At 41.2% G+C, this 24,422-nt stretch overlaps 1 protein-coding gene across 1 annotated transcript in view; it reads right to left on the bottom strand.

Moving 5' to 3' along the window:
• nsmfb (NMDA receptor synaptonuclear signaling and neuronal migration factor b) overlaps positions 1 to 24,422 on the bottom strand; it is a 51,897-nt gene that overhangs the window by 17,224 nt on the left and 10,251 nt on the right. Inside the window, exons 2-13 of the mRNA XM_072387271.1 lie at positions 19,346 to 19,407; positions 16,292 to 17,053; positions 16,006 to 16,078; positions 14,723 to 14,728; positions 11,909 to 11,977; positions 7,379 to 7,431; positions 6,098 to 6,187; positions 5,382 to 5,512; positions 5,205 to 5,288; positions 3,474 to 3,507; positions 3,163 to 3,233; positions 1,121 to 1,200 (exon numbers count right to left, since the gene is read on the bottom strand). Of these exons, the coding sequence (XP_072243372.1) occupies positions 1,121 to 1,200; positions 3,163 to 3,233; positions 3,474 to 3,507; positions 5,205 to 5,288; positions 5,382 to 5,512; positions 6,098 to 6,187; positions 7,379 to 7,431; positions 11,909 to 11,977; positions 14,723 to 14,728; positions 16,006 to 16,078; positions 16,292 to 17,053; positions 19,346 to 19,407 (1,515 nt within the window). The remainder of the gene's footprint in view (positions 1 to 1,120; positions 1,201 to 3,162; positions 3,234 to 3,473; positions 3,508 to 5,204; positions 5,289 to 5,381; positions 5,513 to 6,097; positions 6,188 to 7,378; positions 7,432 to 11,908; positions 11,978 to 14,722; positions 14,729 to 16,005; positions 16,079 to 16,291; positions 17,054 to 19,345; positions 19,408 to 24,422) is intronic.

A 24,422-nucleotide genomic window follows, 5' to 3' on the forward strand; every position in this document is an offset into this window, starting at 1 on the left:
GGGACATTAAGGTGAGCTTCCTTACAATAGATGAGGAAGCACAAGGTTTGTGTAGCTTAAAAGAAAGATTTCCATTATCATTTTGAGTCTGAGTGGAAGAAAACACAGAAATGAGTCACCTTGAAAAGGCAATTTATATAACTGTACCGTGTTTTTCTGCAGGACTGTCGCTGTACGGGCTTTCGACTGATCCTGTAAATTTAGCTGCGCAGCAACCTAGATTTGCCAGGTTCTTCCTTCCAGCTGATATTGGGGAAGCGAAAAAACATCCTCTGGGTAGAATAATTCATCAAAGATTCAGACTCATGAGTTGCAACGCCACAGCTTGGATTAGACTTTTTCGAGTCTGCCATCAACAGCTCTCCTCCTCAGCAGCAGCAGAGCAATGACAGCAGGAACACAATCACTTTCCAAACTAATTCTGTATTTCAAAAGGTTTCTCTCCTCCCTCCACCCTCTGTGCCTCCACCACAACTTGACAGAGCTTAAATATGACCGACCATCAAACTGCAATAAGCAACAGTATATCGTCCTGGTTTAACTCTGCCACTAAATTTAGCTGTGAAGTTTCCAGATTATCAAACTCACACACCTGACCTGACCAGTGAAATTGGATGAATATTCGGGATAAATCACCACCATGTGGGTCATTTCTGTGTTCAGAATATGAAACAAACCTATGAAATGCTTCTTGTGTGAATCATCTGACAGCTGCAGGGAGCTTGCACAAGTGGCTTTAACCCAACTTATTCATTACTTTATATTTTCCTGCACATTATGTTAGGAGGCTCGTCTACTTGGGCTGCACGGGGGTGTGGTGGTTAGCACCGTCGCCTCACAGCAAGAGGGCTCCAGGTTGGAGCCTTTCTGTGTGAAAACCCATGCGTGGGTTCTCTCTGGGTTCTCCGGCTTCCTCCCACCGTCCAAAAACATGCACGTGAGGTTAAGTGGTGACTCTAAACTGTCCTTAGGAGTGAGTGTGAGTGTGCATGGTTGCGTGTCTCATTTGTTTCTGTGTGGCCCTGTGATGGACTGGCGACCCGTCCAGGGTGCACTGGGATAGGCTCCAGCCTTGAACACATAGCCACAGATAAGCTAATCAACATGTAGCACGACTTACTGGACCATGTCTTCCTCCTTCTCCACCTTGGCAAATGTGGCCACTTTATTCTTCAGCAGGTACAGATGTCCCGGACCACCCTGGGGAAAAGAGATTGAATCATTAAAAGTATCTTCACACTGTGAGCTGGAAAATAAATGCTAGTTTTGAGTTGTTGCCACATGTGCTTTACAGTCCTGCACAAAACTTCAACATGAATTTTAAGAAGCTGCTTTAATAGACAAAACGTGCCAATTAAAGCTTCCAGGATGAATGTATTTTGCCCATTACTGTTCCATGTACAGGGAAGCATCCAGCCTGCTCCTTATAGTTGTTATTCATTATTCTAGTTGTAGTTAATTAAGGCAGAAAGAGTTGTTTTAAAGTGTCTGAGTGGACTGCTAAATGAGAGCAACATGCTGGTTAACAGTCCACCAAACACCTGGAGAAGCTTTAGAAGAGCAGACGTTATCTATGTTGCAGATAATGCTTTTTTGTGCTTCTGTAGTTCACTTACAGCCACAACATCTACTTTATATCTCCACAGACAACCTCTCTACATTGTTGTATTTTTCTATCACAGCAACGATCTAAAACACAGCAAATTTGTAGGATTTCTCTGTCCCCCATTTTAGTGTGTTTTTTACTTTCTGACTTACCCATGTTTACCATCATTTATGGTAAATACTTATTTATTTAATAAGCAAATTAATAAATTGTGTGAAAAGGATAAAAAAAATATGTATTTTGTGAAGTGATAATAGAAACTGACTTATAATTACTACATGTATTTAATCAGTATTATAACTGAACTTAATTTCTGTTCAAAATTACAATTAATTACAATTACAGTTTAATGCAATACATTCCTACAGTGGAGCACAGCGGCGGTAGCTTCATGCTGCCGACATGTTTAACAGGAGTTTCACAAGTTTCTTCTTTTATTTTATCATTATGGTGAGTGGGCAACGTTGTTTGCCTCGTTTGAGAAATTAGTCGCATTATTCGAACGTTTTATTATTTATTTATATCCAACACTTTCATTCCAATATGCAATCAGGACAATATAACTGCAAGTCTATGCATTTAATTAGTTTACTGTTAATAAACAAGAGCTCTAAACTTCATACCTTAGATCTTTTAAAGGTGAAGTTGTCAACTGGTGGATCGATGCTTTTTTTATTGTGTTTTTTATCATAGGATATATTTTATGTACAACTTGTGTGGATATCATGATGTGTTTTTCATGCATGTAGTGGAATCCTTTCACTGACTGTGATGAACCCCACCCTCACCTCTTTCCACTGGCATGTAGAGACAAGCGCTGGTTATAGGGAACGGACGCCAGGTGCGCTCACTAATTGACTCGTTAATAAAAGGTTGTAGCCTGGACATAGAGGAAGGAGGGACAGCGGAACGACAACACGTCAGCTGGTGCCGGACGGAAAGTGGGAGCCTGACACTGGCTGCACGATTCCGAGCAGGGGTTTTGTTCCAGGACGGCGGCGAGGCGAAGAGGACGAGAGCTAATCGTAACGCCTGTTTGAAGTTGGGCAAAGGAAAGCACTTCCTTTCCTTCTGGTCTTTCGTTTGAGTGTTCACCGGATTTGTTAATTCTTTAATCGCTGCCCCCTTTCTGCTCTCCTTGGTGCAGCTACAGGCCGTGGACACACAGGACCCGGCCACTCGGCGTACGACTGCACACTGGACTTTGTACTCCTTTGAAGGACTCCTTGGGTTTCTGATCGCTGCATCTTATTAGTTTTCGCCTCTTGCTTTTTATTGGTTTTAGTCTACGGTCTTTTACTTTTGTGGTCTAAATAAACACCACTTTGAATCCCAGTTTCTGTGTCAGCCCATTCCTCAACAGAGGAATTTTATGCTGGTGTTTGGTCAGTTATTCATCCCAAATATTTAGTTTTGGCATGTTTGACAAAGTGAACAGCCAGCAACTTTCCCAAAACAACAGTTTAACTAAAAAATATACTTTGAATACAGTATGTCCCAAAATACATCTCAACAATGTCAAAGTATTTCTCAAATGTGTCTCTGCTGTCACTCACCTGGCAGAAAATGAGCATGTTCCAGATTTTACAGCCTTTTCTGTATGCGGTCAACTTCTTCTCTATCTCCTCTGGGGAGAGGGTGTCAGAGAAAGGGGGGAGAAAGAGAGGTGTCACTTTTCCCACTCCGCTCTAATGGTGAGAAACATAAATTGGCTGTTCCCTCGAGAGGCTCACACAAGCGCATGATTAGAAAAACAATGACTCATCCCTGCACTCCAGCCAGCTGAAACTTCCTGCAACCTCATATTCTTTACCTTCGTAACAAGAGTAATTACAAGAGCACTATTCAAAAATAGGATGTCACTCACCGAGGATGTCATCAAATGTAGCATGTTCGTGGTCCTTTAAAAGAGAAAAAGAACAAACTTATTTTTAAGTAAAATCTGCATAAAAGTGACCAACTTCCTGATTTCTGCAGAGGATATTTTTAGCCTCCTTCACGCACCACAAAAGAAAAATATCAACATTACGTCATGTTTGATACGATGTGGAATATTATTTCCCTTTTCGTTGTTATTAACATTCATTATCTGGTGCAATACAACCTCTCAGTAGCAACATTACCGTCAATGAAAACTGCCGTTTTCTGCTTTACTTTGTATTTAACGTATGTTGCTTTTCTACTCATTACACTTATTTTTTCACTTATTTTACATTGTTATTGCAATTTTGGAGCCATCAGGCTCATGAATTTCCTTTGGGATTAGTAAAGTTCAATCTTATCTTATCTTAGACCTTATTTATCTTTTAGTCATGCTTGTAGGTGAGCTGCTTGCTTTGCTTCTTCAACCAGAAGGTTGAGAGAGTTAGAAAAGAATGTGCAGACATGTAACAAGGGTTTAATGCTAACTTACATCAGTATTCCTGTCTGTAACTGTCTTTATTTATTCATGTTCGTGTGCTAAAACTCTCACCTGTGCACACTGCATTTACTGCGTTTTCTATCTTTGTTCTGAGTTGAACTGAGTTGGACTTAATCCAAATGAACTGGACTCATCTGAATCATTATAAATTACTGGACCTAAACTGTTCACTTTCACTGCAGACAACTTTTGTTGTGAATCTCTGCTATATAAAGTAAAACTTCATTTGTTTTGCTGTATTGCATGATATTATGTATAGATAGTCACTGAGGATGTGTTCCTCTAATCTAATCCAAATGAATGTGAGCTTTTTTAGGCTTGTTGCCAGGCTACGTTGGTTAGTAGTACTGCGGTACTGCTCAGGCTCATGGGTGGTATGATAACACTGTATTTTACTAATAAAAATGATGCTAAATAAAAGGCCAAGGTATCAACAAAATAATATTAATTTGTCCCCAGAAGGGCACAAATGTCAGCGGGAAGTTAAAAAACTAGAACATTACGAGCAGGATTTTGAGATTTCTCATTAAAAACTCAACCAATCCTGTACTGTTTGCTTCAGCTGGCCTATAAAGGCAAGAAACCACTGCCACGAAGTCAGCATACTGTGCAGCATTTTGTTGGATTCACAGAAATGAATTTGTCTTAACCTACAAAGAATTTGGATATGATCCCTGTCTGTGCCGTGACCCAACTGCAAGACTTTGGCTGTGCTTGAAAGAAAGCTGCACTGCAACCTTCTCTCTCCTCCTCCTGAAAAACAATACCAGCTGGTGCACACCTTTGTTTCTTCATCTCAGCACACGGACAACAAGGTGCCGCCTAAGATGACTTTAAAGCCTGGATGCTTGCGTATTCTGCAGAGCAGAGGCATCACTTCAGCTTAATAATCAAAAGTGCTCGTCTTCATTCGGGCAAAGAGCAATTTGCCATTCTCGACCAAACGGATCTGTCAGTTACACGGTTGTTGCCGTTTTTTCTTGTGATAATTGAACTCAAAGTAACAGGTTATTCTAGCTATTCAATTATCAACTCCACTGACTAAAAATGGTTTGTGATTCATTTCTAATAAAAGTAAATAATCAATGCTCATAGGCAACTGTCCAAGACATATTAAAATGAGTCATGGCTCTCATGTCAAGTTGCTGCCACATCAAAGCAATGGCTGCTACTCACATAAAGAATGGGGATGATGGAGGGGTCGTCCCTACGGATGATGTTGGGAACATATTCTGCCTTCGGCACCTTGGAGGATACCAGCTGTGGAACAGAGGGAAACATGTAGAGAAACTGCATGTGAAAAAATTCTATGAATATGATGCCAATCTGGGAGTTGACTGCGAGGATCCGCACCATGATTTTTGGTGGGATGAAGTCCTCCCCTTTGCAAGCCACTCTCTCCATCTCCCTCTCCTCCTCCTCCCAGTCGGCATCCTCATCCAGCCCTTCATCTAGAGTCCCTGAGGAGGTCTGAAGCTCGCCACCTGGCTCACACATGGGAACAAAGGGCGAGATGAAAGGATGACACACAAACCAGATCAGAGGTGAGGGTGTACCTTTTAAAAGCAGTGCACCTGCTATTCTATGTTCCCTGCACAAAGGGGAGGAACTGAGGAGTTAAAATCAAACGGCAGACGACACAACGCGACACAATGACAGTCTCCTTATGCGACCAGCCGCACACACATGAATCTGACACAAAGCAACAGGCGGATGGACAACAGGCTGCGAGATGAAAACGGATCTGTGGATGGATGGCAACAGCCCAGTAACTGCAGACAGACCAGCACACACAGAAAAACGGATAAGACGTTGACACACACTGACAGAGAAGTGAACGTGTGCATCTGAGGGTGTTAGCTACAGTGTGTGTGGTTTTTTGGTTTTGCTCGAAGCTGCGATGTGTTTGAGTGCACGTGTCTACGTGCACGTAGGTGTGTGCAGCGCCTTCACTACACTGTACCACAGGTGTGCTCCTATGTGTCCAGAGGACCTGTGTAAATGAGAGTGTGCATGTGTGTAATTAGTGGGGTGTGTGCTTGTGAGCGACTGAGAGCACATGGACTCACTGTCTCTGGAGTCATGGAGTGACTCGGGCTTGACGGGGGTGGGGTCACTCCACGAGCGGCTGAAACTCTTGGCTCGGCGGTCGACGAAGGCTGATAGAGTTGGGGGAGGACAGAGTCACTCAAAACACACACACTCTCCAAATAATAATTAATCTCCATGACTGTTGTTCCAGCGTGTGTCCCAGCCAACAACTGGCCTTCTGCTGCATTACACTGGACCTTTTTACATCATATCATACTGTTACATGACTGGTTTCATCACAGGAACAACACAGACAACTTCTAACTGTACCTCAACATCCTTCCATCAAATAGCTCATTTAAAGTTTGTAAAAAAGAAATAAAGCCCAAGGTAATGTCCTCAGTCCAAAACAAGAAGACTAAGCTACAATTTTTTACAACTACAAATATTTGGGGGTTGTTTTGGGCTCCAACATTTACTGAAATTAGTGACATGGGATAACAAACCAATTTTGACAGAAAATCTTTGGCAGAAAATACATTTTGCAGTTGTTAATGTGTAATAAATATATATATATTCCTCCTGTAATCACTCAAATCCATCCCTCACTGGAGCTACAACCCACTCTTTACTTTATGTTCACATCATACACTGGAATGAATGATGCCTTTTGAAAATCAGCATAAGTTTTGATTCTCTGTTTATTTATTTTTGCAATCTTCAGATGGATAATCTCAGTTGTTCAATTAGCATTACGTTCGTTCTACAGACAGCTAGTATATAAGTAGCCAGGCCAGATGTTTTGAGGTTGGAGCATCTGTCCTGAAGCAGAAGGGTTGACCCAACAGTGATGAGCACAATGTTCTGACTTTATATATCTAACAAATTCACAGAAAATAAGTTGACCAGAATCCAGCAAACAAGGGAATGCACAGAAATGCTCATTTTAAAAAGACACTGAAAGTGATTCTATGCTGTTGGATAAAAATGGTTTGACAGCACCGCATACGACCAATGTGACAAAAATGACAATTCTCACAATAATACGCAGAAAACGAAACACATACTGCAAACACTTCAGTGTATCAACTGGTCAAAGGGCCATAAGTGAGGTTTTAAAGGGTTAAATTAAAAATCACATCATAACAGATACTATATTCATGCAAACATGCTAACATTCTGCTGATCCATGCATGCAGCATGAATTCAATCTGATGTAATGTGTGATGTTATGGCACATAGTTTAGTGCAAAGAAAATGCATGAAAATGCACTGACGTCATCAGAGAAGCATGCAAACAGATTCACTGAAATACTTACTCTGGACTTTGATCCTGCGGCTGCCCACCATCCTCAGGTGTTTGCGGAAATTTCTAACATTTAAAGGAAGAGAAGGAGGAGACACGTGAGAGAAAATGAGAATTTGGATATTTCCAGCTTACAGAAACTTTACAGAAACTTAAAAAGAACAAATTCTGGAAGCCAATTAGCTGCCAGGCCATACATTTCTGTCCAGTGTTATCACAGGTTTTGGTAGCTGATACATTATCAAACATTTAGCAAAAAGTAACTCAATGCCAACCCCAGTTTGTGTTCCACATGTGCTAAAATAAAGCAGGCATCCACGTTACACTTGCTGGTACAATTAAACAAGATAATTATTCTTTTTTTAAATAATCTTTTATCAGCAACTAGGAAACTATTTAAAAATGCTTAATTTTGGTTAAAGGAGCAACAGTGGGGTCTGCTGAAATAAGTCCCTGTGTTGGTAGAAGACATCATGTGCCAGCTTGCATATTCATGACGTCATTGCATGGCATTAGGATTTTGCTGTGTGTCGGCTCTTCTTGTTCCTTCTCCACTACTCCCTGTACTCATACGCTGCATTTCACAGACGAGTATCCATAAAGCTGCTCTCATTCACACATTCATGGTATCAGACAGTGAAATGAGTCTGAAGTGACAGAAAAGAATCTCTTTTAGGATTATTTACGAACCATTGGACACATTCAAAGCATTTCAAGACTGCCTGTCTGATGAAATAATGACTTTATAACCACAGTACCTGCTGCCACCAGCTCTCTTCTGCTTTTTCTGCTGCTTACTGAGCTGAGAGTTTACCTCCAGTTGCGATAAAGATTTTTCCTCTGCTGAGCACTATTGGTAATGTTTGACGTTGTACTTTTCCTAAGACGAACAGCAGTGGTCTTTAAAGAAGCACGACTCTGGACTGTTACAGTGAATCAAACTTTATAAACAACTCAGTCCAGCAAGTAACAATCTAAAGAAATCAATATACCAAAGTAAGGCAGACTTAAGATGCTGTTGAATGTGCAATAATAATTCAATCCAACATTAAATGATCCACTTTGTACACTTTAACTTAGAGAGAATAGGACAGAATAAAAGGAACAAAAGGAGAGATGAATCAGAGGAGAGGAACAGCTCTTAGTGTCATGTAGATACATGAAATTACTCCTCCACATTTAACCCATCCATGTTGGCACCTGTTGAACACACACATGCACAGAGTCACACACTCACAGAGACAAATGCCACACACTGGAGCGGTGGGCAGCCATTCACAGCACCTGGGGGTACGATGCCCTGCTCAAGGGCACCTCGGCCGCGGCAGGGAGGTGGACTGACAACCCTCCAGTTCACCAATCTTTGAGCAGTGAGTGAGTCGAACCACCAACCTTTTACAGTAAAGCTACGAAACCCAAAACTTTATACTTAAATCTATACATGATACACATGAGGAACAATTATTAATCATCTGTTAAACGGGTTCACAATGACCACACGAGGATTTAGTAAAGCAAAGGAAATAATCCCATTTTATCAGGGTTTTCAGCACCTGATGTGTTTTCAGTTTTAGTCGATTGACAAGAAAATGTGCTTTTTTTTGTCTCGTTTTTGCATTTTTAATTCTTCCAAAGCATTTTGAGGCTTGAGCAGTGACTCTTGGTCACTTTTCGACCTATTTACAGCAGGTGAAGATAAGAAAAGCCAAAAAAAATCTAATGAAAAGTTGTAGGAGCGCTCAGAGTATGTAGGAAACCTCATCGTGGAAATAGCTTCCAACAAAAGTGGCTGCTTTGCATCAACTGCAGTGCATTTAGTTGAATTGCTGTTAATGTGTTCATGATTTCACGTGGTGAGCTGACTAAAATATTAGTGCTCTCTGTTTGTGTTTGCTGACAAGTTCTGGTTACAAGAGGCAGAGCAATGGATTCTGCCTTGTTTAGTGCCTGCTGCACTGAAATTGGTAGCTACAGTTAGCTTAAGTTGCTAATTGTAACTATTTAAATTAAGTCAAAGTCATGTGAATTATGAATGCAACAAAATAAACAAAAACAGAAGCTCCTGTTTGCTGATCTTTTGAGCTGAAGCTGATCATTAAAGTGGTGTCTGCCACTGTGATAAGGCTCGTGATAACTTAAGTAGCTGGCTGACAATCTCACGGCATATTATCTTTAATGAGACTCACCTCTGTAGCCTGTTATTTCTAGCTTTTGCCTTACTGAACTGTAGTGTTGCTTGCCACTTCACACCAATGAATTAAGTGGAAATACTTCCAATGCAATATTGAAATATCCATATATGTAGTATCGAAGCTGTAGTTTCAGGCAATAAAAAAAAAGAGAGAAAAAGACTGGTGACATGTCAGTGTTGACTGCAGGAGTTGTGAAGGCAGAACCTAAAATAGAAGGATGACTCAGAGAGGAGAGAGACCCATCAGTCAGCCAGTGTTGTATTTTCATACTGACTGACAGCAACTCCTAAAATCACTACCACCCACACATAAGATCACCAAGCCAAATTCCTGTCATTACCTATCATTTATCACCCCTCTTTTTCCAGTTATGACCTTTTCCAAACATTAACACCACTGATTATTCAAATAATCACAAATGCCATTTAAATATAATTCATTCTGTTCTATCAAAGGTACGAGACGCAACACACACACACACACACACACATATACAAGATCAAACAGTGTATGACATGCCTCAGCCTTGGTGGATGTTAGGTCTACTGCCCAACATTGACAGATTCGGTAGCTTTGAGTGCCAGCCACCAACAGCAGCGTATTGATGGACCCTGGTTTTACAGCTTGCTATTCGGTGAGAAACACTGATTAAACCTGCCACCCACAGTTTCCAGGATTCACGACGTGCACGAGTGGAACACAGGATGCTGTTCGAAGATTTGTGGTCACCTTACAAGAGCAGCTGCTTGAGAGCAAAGAGCAGAAGGAGCGGTTTGGTTCCTGTTAAAAGCATAAAACACGCTCAATAAATGTGGAGACCGTCCTCCCCAAAAGGTGTTCATGTGGTATTTATTCAAGCAATTTAATTATATTAAAAGAAAATGTGACTTCCAGTAGTTGTGAGACCAATTGCATATAATGGTTGAAAATAGGATCATGACATCGACAGTTACATTGTAAAAATAAGGCTTTTTAGCCCTAATCATTGTTTTCTAACTCTAACTAAAGGATGCTACTACCTAAACTTAACCAGAAGGTGACAAAGTTTCATCGTAATACGTTGTGTTTACATGTAACCAAGGTATTCAGTAAAAAGTGTCCACGGCAGTGACGGTGGAATTGTAAAAAACAATGTCTGCATTGCTGAGGAAACACTCGTGAGTCATATTTTGCTCCTGCAGATTACAGAGGCGGCACTTTACAGGGCGCTGTGATGAGTCATACTGAGAGGTGTGAAAAAAAACTACCTTTATAACCGTTTTAGTCGGAATTCCAAAAACTCAATCAACCAATAATCATAAACAATCATCTGTAAACAACTGTCAAAACAACAACAACTATGTCATGAAAAATATTAGCTCATCTTGAATTTGATGGCAGCAGCAAGTCTCAAAACATTGGGACAGGGGCAACAAAAGGATGGAAAAGTAAGTGGAAGTAAAAAGAAACAATGTTCCTTCCAACTAAGGCTCAGAAATATGATTAGTTATAAAAAAAAGAGCACCTTAGAGAGGCAGAGTCTCTCAGAAGGATGGACACACTAAAACTCAAACTACAAATTCTGGAGCAATTTTCAGAATAATGCTTTTTTTTGTAGATAATTAGAATTCAGAAACAGACATGATTGTGTCATGGGAATCAGTGCATGGGCTCAGGAACACATCCAGAAATCAGTGTCTGGGAATGTAGGTTAAAGCTGTATCATGCAAAAATGAAGGCATATGTGAACATGATCCGTCTTCTATGGACCAAAGTTGAGTTAACAAACCTACATCTCTGATGATAAGGGGGTGAATCATTGCCTATGGAACTGGCAGCTTGCACATCTGGAAAGGCAACAGCAAATGCCGAAGGGTATATACAGGTTTTAGAGCAATGTACGCTCACATGGAGTCAGTCGAGCATATTTCAACAAGACAATGCTAAACCACATACATTTAGTACAACAATGGTAGTAAACAAGGCCCTGCCCCAACCTTCCTGAGCTGTATTGCTGCCATCAAATTCAAGATGAGCTCATATTTTTCATAAAATTTCCCATTTTAAGCATTTGATGTGTTTTTTTTACGCTAAATGGAAATAGAATATTTGTTTATGGGATTTACAAATCCTCGCGTTTTGATTTTATTTACTTTGGACCCCACCTCTCCCCCGTTACAGCTGGGATAGGATCCAGCCTCCCTGCGACCCTGAAAAGAATAAAGTGTGCACAATAATCAGGTTAAAATGAATATCTGAGAAGAGTGTTGAGGTGTGTTCAGATAGGCATTTGTTTTCTGAGAAGTAGTGGAACTCTAACAGGGACGATTCAGCACCAAACAGGACAGGACAGGACAGCCATGACACAGTACCTCTCCATCATGGTGGCTGCCTCCTGCTCTCTTTTCCGTCTCTTTTTCTCAGCAATGCCTCGGAAAGCCCTGCCAGGATGTCAAAGCGTTAAGGGGTTCTGCTTGTAAATATCGATTAATGTCTAAACTGCCCCAAACCTTACATAAAAGATTTATATTTGTCTGAACCCAATCTGACCCAAGGGGTTACCAACCGTTATAAGGCATTTTAAATAGCTTATTCTGTGTCTGCATCATCTTGTAGGATTTTAAGCTCTAACGTGTTTATACGTTAATCTGACTGATTGCCATCCAGTATTAAGAAACTGGCCCTTTGGGTCGAGTTGGATTCGGGCACAATGAAGGATGGGGCAGCAGAAAAGGTGTTAAGGGTGAAAGGTTTAGGTCCATAAGGGTTAGTGAGGGTTTGGTTAACTTTGCGGACCGGTAAGAGTTAGAAAAAGAGGAACACTTTATCCACCAGAGGCAGAAAACACTGTGGATATTTGAATGTTCACACTCACACACACACAAGGATCACAATGTAGTAAAGATCTACGACAAAAGACAAAAATAACTCCCACTCTGAGTCAAAGTCGCCGATATTATCCACTCAAGTCAAGGTACAAATGCCTGACTGCCATCTGTAAGTCATGTATATTATTCCACTTAAATGTAATTTTTTAAACCACTATGTTTGGGCTGTGCCAATTTGTGCCGTTTTGAACAATGTATAACAAGCCAACGCGGTGGCGCCTCTTCCAAAGAGGACAATGATGGCTCTGACAGCATGTCAGACATGATGGGAATCAGCTGTGACAGTGTATGTCAGAAACGAAGCCATGTCCTGTGGCCTGGCTTTGACTACGTGACAGACAGACAGCTGATGAGCTCTGAGACGACAAAACAATGGACTGAAGTCACTGAAATCTGTATCTTTATTATCCAAAAGTCTTCAAAGCTCTGCCTGTGCATCGCCATGACAAATAATTTCTTCTCCTCATGAACTCATCATTTTGGGTTCCCTCTCCACCATCTGCCATCACTAGCACTCAGAGAGATGACAGTCCTTTTTAGTGCTGTGAAGGGATCCAGCACTTTTCCACCAATTTCAACCAAGTAATTTGGAAAGAAAGAAAGAAAAAAGACTGTGAGAGTGTAGGTTGATAAAACATTTAGCTGTCTGGGGACTGCCTGACAACAGCAGCACGTTGTGTCTTGGTTTTAGTGTTACAGCTTAGCTTTAACAATGACACATATCATTTACTTACTTTGAGATGCATTTGTTTTGTTTTCTGTAGATTATATCCTAGAAATAGTGTTCTATATGATATATATACATGATATGTCAGACTTCATCTACGCATACACTGCTGCCAGTCAGTGCTGTTGAGCTATCTGCAAATAAATAAATGAATAAAGAAAGTAATGCATCTTCTATGTTAAAGGAACTCTTTTTGGTGGTAAAAACACTGGTAAACTCCAGTGTTGCCAAATTGACAGATTTGTTGCCAGATTTAGCTGCTTTTTATTTCCATTTTGCAAATAGTATAATAATCAACAAGCCATAAATTTAGCATTATTTGTAACAAACCGTGCTGCTTCATGGAGAAGATATTAGCTAATATCGCTCAGTGTGAACAGGATGTAGTTTAGTCTGTTGCTTGTGCAGCACAGTACGACAAAGAGGACGAAGCAGCACAGCTGCTGCGTGGCAGCTGACAGACATGAAGCACTTAAAGACAACGCTTGACACATCCTGTAATTTCTCTTTTAACTATAAACAGGCCAAAATCACTGCACAGACCTTGTCATTAAATGAAGTGGATTTCGTCTAGATTAGATTCATAAAATCAAGATTTTTGCTAGTGCAGAGCAACAGCCTTGCAACGCTTTCAAATGGTCCACGGCTAAGCATTTGCCTTGACGTTGCTGCTTTTCAGACACAACGTCAGACCCGTTTTGTCGTCTGAGAACAGAAACATAAAAACATGCTAATGTTGCAAATGAGAGCAACTTTAATAGAAATTAGACTGTATAAATATACAGGATATGATAACGTGTTTTGCTTATTCCAGCCCTTTGCATCCGTTTTCTTCTCTACTTACCCAAATGCATATGTGATGTAATAACGTCATGGATTTGCTAAATTAACACGTGTCGTCATCTAGCAACTAGCAACATTTAGAGACTTTTAACTACATTGCGTTAGAATTAGTTGGGACGACTGTGGAAGTCGGCACACACACTAGCATGCAGAGACTGAGCATTAATCAGCAGGTTGTTTTGCTATTGGCAGTTGATAGATAAAATGAGTCACTCATTCCAGCTTGCTAAGACAATAAACCACAGCTCTTGTTCTATAGATGTTGCACATAGTCCAATTAATATGTCCATCTTTAGATTTAGCTAATAAAATGAGCTATGTTTGAGGCTTTGATCGATGCACTTTTCATGTTGATTGCATATGCAAATGGTTTAAGGCTTGATGTATGTAACAAGTTAATTCTGTTGAGTTGTGAGAACTGGAAGCAAAGATCTGTCCGATATTTGGAAGTACATGTGTTGGTGCAACTTGTGAAAGCTTAGTTAACTATCTCACTTCTCTCAAAGTGTACTGTCACCTCTCTGCATTTCAGCTGAAAATGACTGAATTTATAACTTCCAACACTCAGTCCAGCATACTCCGAGGTTGTGGGGGTTAAAAATGTATCAGACTGACTAGCACAAAACCACATGAGGAAAAGGGATTAAACATATCATCAAAGTGACAGAGTGAGGAAAAAGGCAGAGCAACAAGGAAGAATAGTGGGGGCGTTTGAAAGAGCTACTCACGATATTCTACAGTCGTGGTTTGGAAAGCCGCCATAGCGAAGAAGAAGAAGAAAAGACAAAAAAAATGAAAGAGAAGTTAGAAACGGCCAGCAAAATACTCACCACACACACACATCTACTGTATATCAGAGGACTTAAGTTTTATAAGAGGAGAAACTAAGGGAAAAGATTAGCTAGAGATTCCAGAGCATCAGAGGACACATGATGATACTGTTCACATTAAGGACTGCTCATGGGACTAATAGTTGGATCAGTGAATAAATAAAACTGCAAAACTCCCATGATGTTAGAAGTCAAAGACACTAGCGAGCCATTTTATTCAAAGGCCATGTCAGACCCATGTATCAGCCTGACCCCAATAGGGACACAAGTATATGAAAGCAGATGGGAAACAGGCAGGGAGACATATGGCTAGAGAAAAGGGAGCGTGATGGAGGAGAGGGGAGAGATGGTGGAGGGTGAGTTTTGTCTGTTTGTGAGTCATTATTATCAGATCAGGGTGATGGGTGATAATTAACCTTTCTTCAAGACTGGAGTGCATGTGTGTGTGTGCGTGTGTGTGTGTGTCCTAAATAGATTTACTGCCAAGATTCTTCTTTTTAGTTTAAAAAAGCACATATGTCATTAGAAAATGATGACATATTGAATATACGGAATATTTTGCCTCCAAAAAGCCAGACTTTCTTGGAATCTTTTAAAGTGGTTTCAAAGCTTATTGAAGGTCTTCTAAATATTTTCACTCAAAGAGGGTTCCAGGTTCATCTCCCAGCTGGGGCCTTTCTGTGTGGAGTTTGCATGTTCTCCCCGTGTATGCGTGGGTTCTCTCTGGGTTCTCCGGCTTCCTCCAACCGTCCAAAAACATGCATGTTGGGTTAACTGGTGACTCTAAAAGTGTCCTTAGGAGTGAGTGTGAGAGTGTGTGTGGTTGTTTGTCTTGTTTGTCTTTGTGTGGCCCTGTGATGGACTGGCGACCTATATATATATATGTGTGTGTATATATACACGTAGAACCATTTGTTGCAGTATAAAAATCTGCAAAAAAAGGTTAAAATAGCTGGTGGACAGTTGTGAGACAGGAGTAAATGCGTTTTACGAAATAAAAACTACAAACAGCTTTATTTATAAAAAGCTAAAACATGTTCTGGTGTGAAAGCTCATTAGGTGTTTGGAGAAGAATGCTACATTTGTAAGCTCAGGAAATGCAGTGCCAACATGTTGTTGGTACAGTAAGACACTGTGATGCACAGAGTGGGAGTGAAGGTGGATTTCCGTGCCATACTCACGCCTGCATGGTGGTGGTGGCTGTCTGAAAGCTGAACATATTCTCTTTGGGGAACCAGCTATTAGGATTGTCCTCTGAAAAGAAAGAGAACAAAAGGAAGGCGTGGAGTCAGCCAGCAGAACATATAAACACAGGCCTTACAATCAACGGAGGAGGCTAGTGAAAGAGGCTGTGAATACATCTAAGAATTTGACACCCGTTTTTTTTACATTTTGTCGGTGTGCATTCATTTATATGCAAATACGTTCACTTCCATGTTACTTTAATACATTTCCATCTTTCTTTACCCCTGTCATCAGTAGATGTTCTGTCCTCACTATACATCCTCTCCAGTTTCTTGCGATGCTTCCCTCCATCCCGAGGAGAGGTATCCAGATCCAGGGATCGCTGGCTTTGACACGGAGCACGGATGCAGGCCACGCAGTCTGGGGTGTAGTCTTCCCTTGACGTCCCTCTTCTCAGCCCCCAGTCCCCGATGTTGCTGGCACTCCTTGAGCTCTGCAGCGGCTGTGAAGATGATGGCGGGCCCCCGTGATGCTGGTTACTGTGGTGATGGCTGCTGCGGTGATGGCTACTACGGTGATGGCTACCACGGACAGCTGTGCCGGACGGCTGGCTGGTGCATGACAGGTTGTAACTGACACTATTAGGAGCCTGGGATGCAGTCGGCTCCCTGGGCCCCTTCAGCACCTCCAGCTCCAAGCTCTCCTCACTTCCAGGGCCACCAAGTGTCATCCCGCCTTCCCTGGTTATTGTGTACACCTTGGCCGGCTTCACGGCAACACTCCCCTCTGGGGCTCTAGGACCTGGTGGGTCCTCTGTGGAGAGGCTTCGCTCAACAGACAGTCTGCGTTTTGAGGGGCCCAGTGATGCTTGAGCCTGCAGCGTGCTGACCTGAGGCAGAGACTGTGGGTGAGTACTGGGATTGGACTGGCTGGATTTAGTTATGGGCAAACTGCAACTCTGTGGCGGCAGATTGTTGTTGTGCAAGAGGCTGACGTCTGGAGAATCACAGTCCTGGCCAGCGAAGGTGTCTGACAGTAGATGATCTGGAGATGAAGGCAAAGAGAAAGAAAGAAAAATACCATATAAAGTAAAAGGTACACAATGCTGTCAGCATTTCACAAAAATCTTAAACCTCCTTTCAACATCTGTACATATGGCACTGTGCAAAAGTCTTGAACCAACAGGTGCGATGATTTATAGAAACAGGCAAACATACATGAAAATACACACATATATATATGTATATATATATAAGGAATTTGTACAGTCCTAACCAGCTAGAAAGTACATATTTGAAATGAGCACCCGCAGCTTGAATCCTCTTATGTTGCAAGTTATGTTGGAAGTAAGTTGAGATTTCTTTAAGTAGTTTTCAGGAATAGTTCTCCAGACTTTTTGAAGGACATCCAAAGCTCTTTGGATGTTTGGATGTTGGCACACACTGATTTTCAGTCCACTTCTTGTGTCATTTGGCATAGCTCAGCCTTTCCTCCCTGTTTCCCTTCCTTAAGAATGGCTTCTTGACAGCCACTCTTCCATGGAGACCATTTCTGATGAGGCTTCAGTGAACAGCTGATGGATCAACAGAAGGTCTCATCTCTCATCTCTACTGTCAGATTACTGATCATCTGCTAATCACCCTGTTGGTACAAAAATACAATTTTATGTCTGACATTTTTCATAGATGCAACTAAAGAAATGGGACCAAATAATGTGGGCCATTACTAATAAAACACTTTTTCATGACTGAATGATTCACAGGTTAGTGTTAAGTGGCTTAACATGCCAAAATACTTCACATTCATCTAAAAATTGTCAGGAACATGGAGTGGAATAAAAATGGGTGTAAAAGAAACCAGTGTTGAATGACATAGTTCAAAAAGCCAAGAGAGGTGTTGCTTTAAAAGATTACAAGAAGTTTGGATCAAGACTTTTGCACAGTACAACAGCCGGCTTGTCTAATAATCTAAGTGGTCATGGTTTAATTCCTGCCTTCACCACATGTCGAAGAGTCCTTGGGCAAGGCAGCAAACCCTATGTTGCTCCAAATGCATTGGTCTGTGTGTGGATGTGTATGATAAAGAAAGAAAAGGACTGCACAGCATGTATAGCCTGAATGGATTAACAAATGCTGTGTATGAAGGGCTTTGAGTGGTCAACAAGACGAGAAAAGTGCTCTATAAATGCAATCTATTTTCTGCAATACTTTATCTCAGCATGCAAATCCATTTATTGTGGTTAAATCCATTTAAATGCTGGTCTCTCTTGACCCTGTTGCTGAGTATTAACACCATCAGCATCGTGTTTGCCTGGTATTTGCCTCACAAGCTTTGTTGAAAGTAACCCCTCATCCCCTTGTCCTTACATAATAAATGGCGTCACTTTTAAATTTTGTGCACTCAAACAAAATGACTGAAGTTAAAATGGTGCAGTGCGTTGTAAACACGAATCAGTTTCAATAAAAAACTGGTGTGATCAGCAGAGTGGAAAATTACCAGCTCAGAGCAATTTCATCCAATGCGTTGCAAACTTTCTGCGCAGCAATACCGAGACACTCACCACTGTAGCGATGAGGAAGCTTCATGTTTGGAGTTTTTTCTGGTGAGGTTGTGATGCATGCAGTCTAAGCCTGATTTCTGGTTCTAATACATGCAGCTGCTGTTTGTTGTGTAACAATGTTAGAATGTGTTCAGTTCAGGTGGAGCGTGAACATCTCTGAGCTGCTGAAAAAGGCCCAGCAGAGACTGTACTTCCTGAGAATACTCAGGAGGAATAACATTGCACGAAGAGTACTGGTGTTCTTTTACCGCGCCTCCACTGAGAGCATACTGCATGTGCGTATGCTACCCCAGCTGCACAGTGGCTCAGAGGGAAGCGCTCCAGGGGGTCATCAACACCGCCCAAAAGATCGTCGGCTCCCCTCTCCCCACACTGGTAGAACTACAAAAAAGCCCGGAACATTATGAAGGACACCTACCATCCTGGTCACTGTTTGAACTGTTTGGTACAGATCAATTAACACGAGGACAAATAGACCCAAACACAGTTTTTATCCATCTGCAATAACCACCCTCAGTGCTGCAAAAAATAATAATAATGTGCAATCTGGAATCTGAATGGGACAGAAAGTATGTTTGTCTGTAGTTTTATGCAATGACTGTGTGTTCATGCTGTTTGTGCCTATGTATGCTGCCAATGTTGTTTTATGTTTCTATCTATTCTTTTTTAATCTTTTTCTCATGCAGATGCAATGAATGATGCACTGACTGGAAAGCACTTTTAATTTCATTGTACCTGTGACAATGACAATAAAGTATTCTGTTCTATTCACTTACCAGCTCCGTTGCGGTTGTCTTGATTTGTATTGGACAAATACTCTCCGAATGCTTTGGCTGCTCTGTAGAGACACAACAAATGCAACAGTAAATTTCACAGAATTCCACATAAACAGTCTATCTGAGTTTTTTCCTCTCAGAGGCCTCTTCATTGCAAGCCGATTACACCACCTCAACAGTGTGTATGAGGACATTTTTATTGTGGGAGCATGGAACTCATGCTATGTAACAGCTGCCTCTCACCAGGGCAGCGCTCTGGTCTTATCTAGTGACAGCAAAGCTGGGAAACAGGCTAGTAGCCACAGCCAGCCTCCTCTGCTCAGATGATAGGCCTCTTAGGGGACAATGGCATTGCATGTGCAGGCCGTGTCTACATAGGGTATAAATCCATGTACGGATTTTTTAAAATGTTTATTTTATTCTATTTTTATACAAAGTGCATTAATCTTCAGTTTTGCTGGACACAAAATGCCATGTGTAGCATTCTGCAGCATTACAGGATACAGACGACTCAGTCCTGTAGCAGAGCAGTGTTAAAGAAAAGGCAAACAGAGCACTGAAAGGGGAAAATCACCTCGATCAGTGTTTAACTGGGATAAAGCTTTCTATATATGAGATTCTGAAACCAAAAGGCCCCTCGGCAGATTTTTATTTAAAAAAGCAACTATTTCAGAGCATAAAGGGGTCAACAAACACAGTTGTAATCTTTATATTAAATCAAGCAAGTTATTTATCATTGGATCTGAAATTCCACATTTTAGTCAATCCTTCAATAAAAGTTCAAGTCAGGCACTGAAGGGTACTGAGGTACTGAGGTTACAAGGAAAACAATGAGTGATTACCACATTACCACACATGCGATTACCACAACCAAAGCCATGCATCAGACAGCATATGCGAGCCAGACCAGCCTCCTTTACATAAAGCTCGACAAACAACGCTTTCATTTCAGTTTTAGGTGATCTTTCAATAGCAGTCCTCTGCTGCAAGCTGCTGGGAAGGGTGGCAATTTTTTCAGTGTAACTGGAACAAAACCAGCTGTTGTATTATGACATGAAACAATTCATTTTGCAGAAAAAGGATCGTATGCACGACAGGCATTTTACAAAAGATAGAGGCCACACACTAATACGCCTAAAGAGAGGCAGCACAACCTAATCACTCTGCTCCCACTCACTCTGACCTCACATTACTGCCACACACACAGACTCCCACATCCTCAGCGCGTGCATGTGGAACAGCACGCAGAATAACACATTGGTATACACACACAACACGCCTTTTATGTGTACACAAACCTCACGGGGGTTGTGTAGGAGTGCGTTGTTACTTTCCTGCTACGACACTCTAAGTAATTAAACATCGGATGGCACGTGAGATGCCGTCATTCTCCACGAAAACTCCTCCCCCCACCACCACAGCCGTGAAGATGGAAGAGGGGGAGGAGGAAGGAAGCACAAGAAAGAAAGGCAACCATCTCTGATCTATCTGCTTGAGCAATGAGAATTTCATGTGCTTAACTGGGAAAAGAAGGATGCCAAATCAAGCCATTGCACATGGAGCAGAAATCATTGTCTCACGCAAACATGTAGCACTGAACTACTTAATAATCACTTCCGAATCCCTGGCCCTGATTTAAGGTATTGCATGAAAGCTCCAAGGTTAAGCTAGCGCGACTGGTCTACTGTGACACTTATTGTATTTTAGTAATCCTCTTTCACTGTTACAGGTAGAGATTTGACCAGTGAGACCCCTCTGATAATACTTTCAAAGCTAAACTTCTGACATAATATGAGACAGGCATGAGCACACGTTCCCCACAGCTTGACACGTTCCTTGGTCTGCACAAGCTATCTGATAAGCTTTGCTGTAGTGGTTACTTTAGTTTCCAAATGTCTTTTTTTTTAAATCCCAAAGGTCTCTGAAACATAAAATCTATAATAGCCTACTTGTGTTGGAGAGTTTGCTCACATAAATTATACATCACAATCAGGCCCCTCTTGCTGTGACCCTGATGCAGCTGCTGCAGCAGCTTTGCTCTGTGCATTTGAAATTGTTTTTTTATCTTCTGTTCTTTTTTCTCAGCATGTTTTGTGCCATGTGACAAGCAAAAAGGAGACAAAACACAGTGACAACAGGGACATGTGACCAAAATAGAAAGTAAAGGTAGAGTGGGAGGTTCGATGAGGAATGGAGGGATAATAGTTGAGGAAAGGACTTTTAGATAAAGAATAGAGGTGGGGGACAAGCAGGAGACCGATTATCCACAAATGAGGTTAAATTACGTTCTCAGAGGGTGTTACATTCTCCTCCTTTCCTCTCGTTACGAGTGAAGGAATGAGAGGACTGCATACTGTATATGAGGAATAGCAGAGCTTAAATATGCCTGGGGAAACATGGCAGAAGGATGGAAACCAAAGAGCTTCAGCAGAACATGCTCGAAACTAGTGTGTCTTCTGTGTCAGGTTTTTTTTTAACATACATAACATCCTGCTGAACAACAGTAGGCGTAAATATGCAGTGAACCGGCAGCTCAGTCTCAATGGAAAATGTGTTTTATGCGCATTTGTCCACTCGTCAAAGACACTGTAGTGTCACAATCCAATCACAACCTTTAACACATCTTCAAGCTGTTGTTTTGCATCATAAACATGATTTATATATCTGTGTTGCCATGCATTGTGTAACATATGGACCTAACCATGTATATTAAACCTTAACCATGTACTTTTAAGGTTTAACCCCAACAATTTGGGCGTGAAAGCACAATAGAAAAAGGAAGACTCACAAGAGAGAGGGAAATACAACAATACAATTGTGCAGATTCCCAGCATGCCCTCCTGCCTGTTTTTTGCATTTGTGGCCAAGTAAACATTGAACAAAACATGGAAAATTATATCAGAATGTTGTCAAAAGTTAATATGCTGACTCATCAAAAGCTGTATCTATGTACAGTAGGAAACATAGTAATGAAAACACAGTAGTAGCAACATTTTTCACCCTTTGTGGCAGTCGGCCAGAGCAGCTTTTTCAATTTCTGTGAGGAGATTGGGCTGCTAGAGAAACTAGCTTGGGGATTTTCTAGCCTGGACAACGTTTTACAGTAAGTTAGCTCATAGGCTACAGTTTACTAGCCAGCCAGCGACCTCTGTTATTTATTTATCTTGTTAGTTAATTAGTTAGTTCAAATGCATACAATACCAGACTTTTGACTGGTACTGTATCCTCATTCAAAGTCAAAGGGTGCATCCCTCTACCGATTGTGTCGTGATCTATCTAAGTAGTAAATGTATGAATTCATTGACATTTATTTCTTTATCCAATTTTCATCCCTACTTGCCAGCTGTCTGTTACATGAAATTCCCTCCATTCAGATTAAGAAACCAGAAAACTAAGGGTTAGATTATGCTTTGCCCTGCATCACACACACACACACACACATGCACAACGTCTACAACGTATCATTCATCATTTGGACAGCAGAGCATTATGTGGGGTGTCAGGGAGTCGGCTGAAAAACTCATCTCTGGAACCTGATTTACTGAACCAAAAATAAACTCCCAGAACAAGCAGAAGATGACGAAAGCAAAAGCAGGAATTGGGACAACGGCTAAAAGTTCAGTCAGAGGACGGTTAGTTCCCATAGGTCTTATAGATGGAACGATTTATGTTGCTGTGAGATTCTGTGGTGTTGTCAGGCCTTAAGCGTCTAACTCTTTTCTTGAACCACTCAGAACTGCTCAGATCTACTCATGCTGACCTCCTTCTGCTCCTCTTTCCCTGCCAACCATCATAGTGCTCGTCCCACAACTCTACTTTCTTTCTTTATACATTCATAGCAAAGATTCTCCATGTTTTTCTTCTTCCTTTTTGCCAATTTCTTTATTTGGAACAAAGTCATATTTATATAATGTTTATGCTAATTCATACAGAAAATATGAGAGGTTGGTTGTGTACTGATTAAATACAGCAGCAGCAGGACAAACCTGCACCTCACCCAATGAGAAAGCAAGCTACCACATGCTAGAACAACACACAAAGGACACTGATATAAGCGACTTTTCCCAAAAACAAGTCTGCAATAAAGATTTCTTGTGTCCAAAGATTTAAAACCATAAGTAATCTTGTTTTTAAGCTGCACCTGCTGTGCAGTAACTTAAGTTCATCCTGCTGTTTTCATCTGAAATAGAAAATACATCTTAAGCACCGTCCCTGAATGCTACTGCAGAGGTATGTATAGGATCTGCTCATAAAGTAAAGACACACACTCTAGTACTGTGACATCCTGAGAGAGCAGAATTAAAGCTGTAGATTTAAAAAGACACTTTAATCTAAGGTGATAGTGGGAACTGTAGTTACTTCAAGCAAATCTCCCTACAGACTGCACTTACTAAGAAGTTTCAATATGTGTCATGGTGCTGTTAAGGTTGCATCAATCATTCCGCATATTAGTTTTCAATTCATGTAATTAATGCTGTTAATATTAGTTTTAAATCGTTCACTACATATAATCCCAGCCTCAGGTGCTGCTCTGAGTTTTATGCATCACTATTTTTGAAGGAGCCACAAAACGGGAAGACAGCAGCATGAAATATTAAGAGGAGCTGAACTATGCAAAGAAAACTCATTTTGATAACAGGTTTTCTCGCTGCACTCAGACGGAAACATCAACCATTCCAAAAGTAGATGACATTAATGGACTGTTATTCAATAGAAACGTAACACAAGCCACAATGCTTCATCAAAGCAATATCTTATAGCTACCAATACAGCAACAGTTTATATTCAAAATGAGGCCGTGTTATCGTAAAGTCAGTTAGGGGCGGGCGATGTGACGATATTAAATCGTGAACGATTGCACGATCTGTCAAACTGCAGACATCGTGGGATCGTCTCGGGCACATTCTATACATTGCAGTTCGATGCTGACGCACCAGACGTATTACGTCGTCAACCTGAACGACCAATCACAGCGAATTACGGGCAGTGAGGCGTGTTCTTACCCGCCTCCTTGTTTATGTGTGCAGCCGCATGGAGAGCTGTGGCTGAAAGCCAAACGGAGGAGTTGGTCGCTAAA

This window comes from Leuresthes tenuis, unplaced genomic scaffold (assembly GCF_036924035.1).
Source record: "Leuresthes tenuis unplaced genomic scaffold, fLeuTen1.0.hap1 SCAF_6, whole genome shotgun sequence".
Taxonomy (NCBI): Eukaryota; Metazoa; Chordata; class Actinopteri; order Atheriniformes; family Atherinopsidae; genus Leuresthes; species Leuresthes tenuis.